The sequence below is a fragment of the Anarrhichthys ocellatus genome, unplaced genomic scaffold, assembly GCF_004355925.1.
Source record: "Anarrhichthys ocellatus isolate YVR2014 unplaced genomic scaffold, GSC_Weel_1.0 scaffold52, whole genome shotgun sequence".
Taxonomy (NCBI): Eukaryota; Metazoa; Chordata; class Actinopteri; order Perciformes; family Anarhichadidae; genus Anarrhichthys; species Anarrhichthys ocellatus.
The window spans coordinates 80,060-89,659 of NW_022280082.1; the positions used below are offsets into that span (position 1 = coordinate 80,060).

General features: G+C 40.7%; 1 protein-coding gene across 5 annotated transcripts in view; it reads left to right on the forward strand.

Moving 5' to 3' along the window:
* The window catches only part of adgb (androglobin), a 36,244-nt gene extending 27,109 nt beyond the window's left edge, over positions 1 to 9,135 (forward strand). For 4 of the 5 annotated variants that reach the window (XM_031870221.1, XM_031870222.1, XM_031870223.1 and 1 more), the window contains 7 exons: positions 1,451 to 1,562; positions 3,818 to 3,975; positions 4,838 to 4,993; positions 5,155 to 5,245; positions 5,362 to 5,440; positions 8,090 to 8,273; positions 8,449 to 9,135. In XM_031870221.1, coding sequence (XP_031726081.1) covers positions 1,451 to 1,562; positions 3,818 to 3,975; positions 4,838 to 4,993; positions 5,155 to 5,245; positions 5,362 to 5,440; positions 8,090 to 8,273; positions 8,449 to 8,646 — 978 coding nt within the window. In that variant the 3' untranslated portion in view covers positions 8,647 to 9,135. The remainder of the gene's footprint in view (positions 1 to 1,450; positions 1,563 to 3,817; positions 3,976 to 4,837; positions 4,994 to 5,154; positions 5,246 to 5,361; positions 5,441 to 8,089; positions 8,274 to 8,448) is intronic. The other variant, XM_031870224.1, reaches the window with a different exon arrangement.
* The last annotated feature ends 465 nt before the right edge of the window (positions 9,136 to 9,600 follow it).

Genomic DNA, 9,600 nt, shown 5'->3' on the forward strand with positions numbered 1-9,600 from the left:
GGTATCTGCTGCTGCTCAAACACTTTACATATCTCACTTGCACACACACACACACACACACACACACACACACACACACACACACACACACATACAAGCGTGCATCTCACTTACCCTCTCTGCCTTTGTCACCCACTTGCTTGTTGCCTGTGTTGATATCAATTTTTCACTGCCAGATACACATAACGCCTTATACACACACACACAAACTTACACACACCCACACACTCATTCTCGCACAGACAAAATTTGCAAGAGTAGAGCAGCAGAAACTGGAGGGGTGGTTTTGTTGTTACTGTCTGACTTATCAGTGCTTGTCAGGGAGCAGAGATTTGTGCGTGATTTATGACTCGATTGTCAGAAGACCACCTATCTAACAAACCTGTTAGATAGACAGAGTGTCACGATTGACAAAGTATTCAGTGCGTACTATATGTGTGTACCACCGAACACACCACACACCGCTTGTACAGTGTAAAAAAAAAACTAGGAAAATCAACTGAGATTTACTGTGATACCAGCAATACATCTGGAGTACAAGCATCATTTTAATGTTCCCTCAGCAACTGTTTAGACCTCATACATTAGATCAATTTATTTGTCATTTACAACAGTGGATTGAGCCTTTTACCAACAAACATCTTTTTGCTATACACCTATCAAGACGTTTGTCACATCCTGCACGTGTTACAAATACTTTCTGATTCAAAGTCTCTTCAACAAAGTAACCCAACATCAATAACAATGAGACATGTCAAATCGTATAGATCAGATCAGCAGCAGGCCAGAATAAACAGCTATTGATCAAGACTTAGAGCAAATGGTTCAGTGATTAAAGCGCTGTTTTGCGCAGCAGGGACACACACCAGACATATTGATGCCTACTTACTAATGGTAGATTAATGGTAAAGGCTCCTTTAGTGTAATGTCTGTGGGACTTAAACACACATGTAAATACAAGAAAAAAACAACCCAATCACAAAAGCACAACATCAGACAGTTGAATACTGTTCAGGGTTCATTTTTAGTTCTTCTAGAACATGTCTTGCTCTATTAGTTTGATTTTCAGCTTGGGATTTTGTTTAAATTCTGTCTTTTCTGTTTAGTGAGATGGATGTGGGAGTTGCCGCCCCCGATATAATCTTGGCTAACACGCCCTCTGCCTCTTCTCTCTCATTGTGCCAAGCATTTGCTTCCGTCACAGAGCGCAGAGAACAGCAAAAAAACAAATGTGTAGTTCTTTAAGATCTCTCTCTCTGAATCATCGGCACTAGTGCACTTTTCAGCTGTATGTTAACAAAATAGCATCCCTCTGTGCAATTACGGTGTTGCACGGCACGTGCGTTCTGCTGAATGTTTCTTTTTGTAACGCGTGTATCTGTCTATCACGTCATGTTTGAACTGCGGTAGGAGTGTTGTACACTTGACTTTGCTTGTATGTATTTCACAGGTTTATAAGTACGTGGTGCAGGCAGAGGTGCTTCATAAGAGCTGGGATTTGGATGAATCTCAGCTGGCTTTTGTCCACATGCTCAGAGGCTTGGAGAAGAATGAAATGAGAGGTACACACTTAAGACAATCCCAAACTCAACATCAAACAGTCAACAACACCCAAGGTCACCCAAGGGAAAGACTGGAAAGAAACCTTGAAAACATGTAAATATGTTTAGTTAATTTAGTAAAGTGACATGAATCTGAACATCCAAATGAGTTATTTAAATATACAATATGCAGGGTTGAGATATTCCCAATATCCCTATAATGAGTCGTGAGTCATTTTTATTTTAGCATTTAAAAGTTTTCAGGATTTAATCCCCGGGTTATGAATGGATTTTGTAATATGGCCTTCATATTTATTTTTGCACGGCCTATTTTGTGTTCAGTGTGATATACGGCGGATACACATTAGGCAGTGTCAGGGGCCAAGCAGATGCTGTTTGTTCTTTCCTTCTACGAGCCAGGGGCCTGTTAATCACAAGCCTAATGAATACAGCTGCTTTCGCAGATCACAGTGTGATTTCTTGTGCCCACTGGTCGTTGGCTGAGGCAATAATCCTGTCCTCTGCCACCAAGTCTTCTTCTCCTTCTTTAATCATGCTGCACAAATTGCATCGATTGAAAAATCTGGACTTTGAAATTTGCAGACGCTTCGTAAAAATTCTAAGGGGGATGAATTAATTGCGACGCGGGTGGCTGTTGATGTGAAAGAGGTGCTGCATGGGTGACAATTTGCATGACTGCCCAAAGAGAAAAGGCCAGCCTGCTGTCATTGAATTTTCCTTCTCTTCACTCTGTTGCTTTTGACAACATTCTCTGTATTTACCAGTCTCTGTGTGGGAGGCATTCCTCAACTAAAAATACAGTAATCAGATGTATTTTGACTACAGAGGAAGTCAAACCTCTGTTTATACATGTATTATAGTAATGGTAGTGCGAGATGAACAATAATGATTTGTTGCAGCTTAGATATGCTGTGTGTTCTTCTTGCATGTGCTTTCTGTTCATGGATAAATGTGAGCACGTTAAGGGTTTTTTTCCCAACATTTTGCTGGGGTTTTTCCATATGTGTACGTGTGGGCCAATGTCCACACAAACCTCATGTGGTTCTCCAATAAGCTTGTGAAAGTGGGTCAATGGGAAGTCAAATGAAGTTGGCTCTTGCCCCCCTGGTGCCCTGGGAAATATCTCAGCAGGAAAGTGAATTAATTTCACCCAGTTTAACTCGGTCTCAGTGGTGAGGCTGTGCCCTTGATCATGCTCCCTACATGCTACATGGATACACAAGCGCACTACATGCCACGCCAAGCTTTGAATTCGCTTAAACAAGCTGTTTAACAAGCTGCAGTCCAAATATTGTACTGCGCATGTTTAATGAATGCACATTTCTCCATCTCTGCTTTAAACCCCAGTGCATACTGTTAGAGCAGTCAGAAGCTGTATGTGCAGTTAAGGCAGTATTTTACGTTCCCTTCTTAACCGCCTTAACGTAGTCTTATCTGTGCTACATTTTTAGTATCAAAACAATGGTGCTTTTAGGCTCTCGGTAAAAGAAAAAAAAGATGCATTCTAATTAAGTTTAGCCAGCTGAAAATCAGTTTTCGATACATGTATCAGCCTGAGATTACAACACAGATAGATCCAATTTAAACAGTGAATATCTGTATGACTTGAGATAAGAGTAACCTAATGAGCATGCACCAAATCTGTTCAGGCAGAATGGCAGGTTGTCAGTTAGTTGATGGATTATTATGCCTCTATTTCAGAGGAGTGAGACTCATGGTTAATGCTTCATCTAAGCAGGGGAGTGTGTTCACTTCAGCTATAAAGTGCAACAGTGCCATCTAGCACACATGTGACCACACAACACATGCATCGTGTGTTCACTCTGTCACACTTGCACATCAGATGAGCTTTAATTGTGTTGATTAGAAAGTGAACAGCTTTAAAGATAAAGGTCAATGCACATTAATGGACATATATGTGTATAAAAAAGGGTTTTTGTACTTCACACAATAATTGAATTGATCTAAACATGTCAAAAGTTTGGCAAAGAAATGATAATTTTGCACAAATGCAAGGTGTGTTTGCACACCTAAATATTTTTAGGTATCCATAGTTTTGATATTCTATACTTACTCACTTTAATGTTATATACATATACTGTGTGCTTGTCAAAGACATGCTAACTAATCGTCATGCTTTTGTGTCCCTTAGTAATTAACACCAGGTTGCCAATGTTGATCACATACGTGCACTCATGACGTGTTGTAGATGGTGATAGAAGCCAATCTATCTGATCTCTGTTTGCAAATTGTAGTATACAAGCTTGAGGACTTGAACCGTTCACCCACCACTGAAGCACCGTACCATCATGGGCACAAATCTGGCGCACCCAAAGCCGGCCACAAAGGGGAAGTTGACAAGGAGAAGGGGAGGCCAGCTGCCATCTCTAAATCTGGCTCCAGTCAGGAAATGGTAATACTTCACTACAGCCACAAAACACCACAACACTGTCAACTGCAAATTGGTTATTATTTTATAGTGTATACTATATATTTTATGTTAACTCAGAGCTTAGTTGTTGAAGGAAAATCTTATCGCTGTTTATGTTAAAGTTAGCAAAAGTAGTAATATTAACCTTTTTGAGAGGAGGCTGTGGAGGCACTTCAGTTGAATACACACTCCTCTTTACAGATTCCCTCCCACATTTAATGAGATTGTTGTCGAACTGTCCTGAAATATCTTTTATCTTTTCTTTTTAGTTTATTTTATCAGGCAGGGCAATATTTACATATTTCATTGACTCTGAAATGCTAACAAAGAGAGACTGAATCCCACAAGTGCCTGGATGACCCGCGTGTATTTAACACACACTATAATCTCGCAGTGTATAATTGTCAGTATTGTGGTCTTGGTTTAGTAGTCAGAGACACAGCTGCATGAAAAACCTCTGATCCACGTAAGTGCCTTTTTATTATCTACTGCGTTGTGCAATGACAATGACATTTGAAAAGCAGATTTTCAGAATAGTGGTTCCCATCAATACATTTCCATTTGGAAATTATAATTTTTTTGCCCGGTAGAGGACAGGATGATCTCTGAATAGATGAACTAAAATGATCTGTTATTTACAATGAAGGCAAGACAGCTGAACAGGACGTATAATCCTGGCTGTCTGTGTACCAGACTGTCTGAGTGGCTCACTGAAAGAGACATACTCATGATGTATTGTGGTAAGGTGACCTTCTACTGGGATGTTTGTGTGCTTGAACATGTGCGTCATGTTTTTGTCCGTGTGTGTGTGTGTGTGTGTGTGTGTGTGTGCATCTTTGTGCAGAGGCTTGACCTGACTAAGGCGAACTGGACTCTGCGTGTGGTCACTGACAAGAGCGAAGCACAGAGCATTGAGGTGTCGAAGGACACGGAGAGAATGGACCAGATTAAAGCCATTAAAAAAGCCTGGGTAATGGCTGAACCAGGCCGCTGTGCCAAGGTAACCCAGAAGCTATGATTGTAACGGTGATTTAATGTAATTACTCACAAGTTGAAGCCATTTTAATGAGGTGTTTCCAATATTATGGCCTGTAGAAATGTGTTTGAATACTATTCTATACTCCAACATACACTACACAAAATGTTTTTGCTGTTCTTTAGGCTTTACAGTCTCGTCTCAAGTTTCTTAACCAGCTCCAACCTCAAGCAGCTGATGAAACTACTACAGATGACGCAGAAAGCAAAGAGCCAGGTACCATACTTCAGATACTGTACACACAGATACATACATATGTATTTGGGCAATTTCTGTTTCTTTTATTTGTCATATACAGTGTGGTAATGAGACATTTTGTGATTCTTTGACAGCTGCTTCCACATCTGATCCCGGCACCGCTCTCAGTCTATCTAATAAAAAGCTGACCATGGACTACACTCCCTTCATCAGGTGCTTTACCACTCTTACACGCAGTCTTTTTGTAGCTATATGGAATTTTTTATTATCATTTGACAGCATAAGTACAACGATATAATTAGGATGAGAGCAGATTGTAGCCGTCACACCATAATGTGATATAATAAGTTATATAATCACATCAACTATACATTGCAGAGTTATCATTGTGGGTGCTCGTGTACTACCCTGTAACAGACAGCCAGTTCAGCTTGTTCCAAACAGACAGAACCAAGGCAGACTCATCATCACACTATTTATTCCAACAAGCTTTTTCTATTTTCCTGTTGAAATCCTATTTCTGCGCACCCCGGTTGCCTATGAATACATTGGATCCCTGTGTTTTTCTAGCTTTGTGAGCCTGACTTATGTCTTACTGTAGCTGCACTAGGGGATTGTGAGTGTGTGGTTGTTGTGTATTCTCAGTGCGCATGTTGCTATGTTGGTGGACATCCCAGCATCTGTATCTCCAGCAGTTTGGTTCATACAGCGTCTGCAGGACATTGATAGTGATTTACTGTGTTTTTGACCTTTGCAGTGAATAGCAGCACAAAGAATGTGCAATTTGGCGAGCCTGAAAGGGCAATGCATGGACTCCAGTGGACAGTAATGTATACTAGACAATAAGGGGAGGCTAAGTGGAGAAACAGACAAAAAAATAATAATTTATTAATAAATACGTTTGCTTCCAGAACAAATGTTCTCCATAAACATATACGTATATTTTCTTTACAACTCTACAGTAATCCATAAGTCAAATGCTCTGACAAAAAATAGACAAAAATCAGGTATCTACAGCTGTCCCAGGACTGTAATAAGCTCATCCAGTCAAATGAAATGACTGGACTAACTGCCTGTCTACCTCATGACTCTCTGTCCTTGCACTCATTGCTCGTCACCAGAGTCTTTCACAAGCTCCTAGCTTGACAGCTTTGAGTACTGACAATAGCTCTGTTTGACGTTTACGTTCAAGGAGATATGTGATATTCATAATGATGATTTTCGCGGCAGTGACTTTGGACGGGCAGTCGGTGCTGCCAACATGGCAACTTTTCTCCCTAGAATTAGAGACTTTTGGATTTCGTGCTGCTAGCTACTTTCTTTGGAAAATAGTTGGCAACACTGGGCTGGTGTTCAGATACCTATACAATCTAGCTTACTCTTGCTGGTGTCTCCAATGTTACCAACACAGCTTTAATGTACTAACAATATATGTTTAATTTAACTTGATGATGGCTTCCCCCCATGCATCTGCTTCATGGCTGATTTAACATCATTTTAAGATGCAATTCAACAGCTCCACAGTTGGAGAACTGTGCTCACCATTGGCAATAGAATAATATGAATATGAATATCTTTAACATTAATACGCAGTGTAGGCATCTATGAGTTTCCTGCTTGTCGATGTAAAATGTGTCAACTAAATTCCCAGTGTCCTGAAGGAAAGAGTCTCCCTCTATCGTTACCCTTAGAGTCTCCCATTGCTCTCCCTCACATCCCTCCCTCCAACTCTCCCCCTATCCATCCCTCTCCATGATAAATGAGATGATATTTGGGTCTGTTAATTAGATGGCTATTTCAGGACCCCGATGAGCTCGTCGCTCCTGTGACATGCGCCCAACTCACATCACCTCTCCACCCTTTCTTGCTGTGGGTGTATTTGTGTGTGTGTGTGCCCACTCGCACGTGTGTCCGTGTCCAGCTGGTAATGGCTGCTGACAGTGTGGCCTGCAATTCGCGCCAAGAGAGAGAGAGAGATCCCGAGGAGTAGTCTATTAGGGGAGTCTGATTAGTGTGCGATACACCTTTCTCTCACGAAGGCGCACCACACGGCACGTCACAGATTCACACTCACGCACACTCATGCATGCAACCTTCATAACGTTTGCACACACGTTGTTACAGGCCGTAAAAAGGGGTTGAATGGAACCAAATGAACTCTATCATCACCTCCACTGGCCTAGCCTCTTCATTAAGGTCATCTTTTAGGAAAAAGGCATGCGGTATATTTAGCCCTTATAATCTCTCTTTGAATTTCTCCCTCTGTGTGTGTGCCTCAGAGGGCCACTCCTAGTCATTTCTCTTCCTCAAACTCATGTAGACTGCTTCACTCATTCATTCTGTGTACCGTATGACACACACACACACACACACACACACACACACACACACACAAATACAATGGTTACAACCAGAACCAAATCGACTGCTCAGATATCAGTCTGGATGTACAACTCGGGATATGAGATAAGACATGGGACTGTGTCCATCATTTCCTCTGCCTATCTCTGCATTTACAGCCACATTTCCATTTGTATTTGTTCTGCCGGTGTCAACATTATCAGTTGCCCCATCTCACAAAATAACTTGTAAAATTTGGTGGAATGGTCTATTACTTGAGCTGATATCTGCGATATCTGATCCTCAAAATACTCCCTTCTGAATTTAATGGAACATATGCCACTGCCCAACACTGTATTTCTCAGAAAAAGTCTTGAGCTTTCACTATGAATAAATTAACCATCCAGCATTAACATTCTGGTTAGAGACTATATTGAAAATGTGTAAAAGGCTCTAGCTCATGCTACAGTGAATCAAGATACGCACACTCATCACATTGTAAATCCTTACGTACATCCGTAGACGCCAAAAGGATGTTCCAGAGCTGATGGACTCGCAGGTAGAGGAGATCCAGCAGAGGGAGCGCTTAGAAAAGATCCAGACTTACCGGTTGGTCCGAGACAATGTGCTGGAGCATCAGAAACAACAGGAGCTCAACAGGAAAGAGCTAATAATACAACAGCTGGAGATGTATGAGCACATGCAGGTCAGTAAAGACAGACAGGGGACTGTGTGATGTCTAAAAGTGAAGGTGTAGACAGTAATAATGTTCAGTTTTGACTATCAAAGAGAGTGAGAAAGATCTGTTGTCAGCTTCCCTTCCCTCTGGTTAAACATCATTGTCTAACTTCTTTCTCTTTCCCTCTCTGTCGTGACTCAAGGCAGCCTTGGGGCAGCGCCGTAAGAAATTCCAGGATGCTTGCGAGTCATTTAGTAGCCGTCAGATGGCAGCCGTGAAAAAGGAACAAGAAGAGAAACAAGCTCTGGATGATGCTCAGCAGGCAGTAGAAAAAACAAAGGCCTCTTCTGCCAAAAAGCAGCGAAACAAACAGGCCAAGAGTGCTGGCAAGAAGAAATGACACTAAGTTCCAGTTTCAATTCTCCTCAGCAGACAGCTCTCAACAAGTCTGTCTGAACACTGAAGATGCTTCATTTAACATAGCTTGTTGATGATATAATTTATAACTTGATGATATAATACCAAAAGGTTGTTGTTGCACCTGATCCAGAGCTGAAAGTGCTGTTGCCTTTTTTTTCTTTAGACTTTATTGAAATATGAAACTCTAAAAAGTTAGTTTGTTAATGTTTATAATGTTGTTTTCTTTTACCAAATGTGTTCATACTTTTACAACATTTATACTGTATTCCTTATCATATTAAAAAGATATATTATATACCACACTATATCCTTCATCTTTCATTTCTAACCTGCATTAACAGAGCCACGGCTCACCTACAAAAGCAATCTTTGCATTTTTTGTTCATTTGCTTTGGAAAATATCAAGTATAATACATTTGAAAAAAATAAATAAGGCTGTCACTGGCTGTGTGCATTGTTCATTGCACTGAGAATGTCAGGCATTCTCACTTGGAATGTATGGATTTGACTTTTTGATGCCCAGTACGCCTGGTTATATTCCACACATCTTTTGCTTTCTTAAAGGTCACTGTATCGACTGTATGACTCCAGGCATGCTGAAAACAGCCAACCTCCCACAAACTGAGTGGTATTGATTGATTGGTTAATTGATATTTTCTTGCTGATATAATCTCACAAGAGTCCATTCCTACACGACCAAGAACAAGTGTTTTACACAAAAACTGCAACATAGATAGGTGGGGGCAGATATTTTCAGCAACATGGGAACTATTGATCCCATAATCTAAGGTTGAAGTGAATATATTTGAGATGGTTAGGCTTCTGATATGCATAACTCTTCATCAGCCAGGTGTTTATTTGTCAAATGAATATGATCTAGTTAAGTAAGTGCCCTTTATTTTAGCATTGTATTTGAAGTCCCACAGAGAGAGTC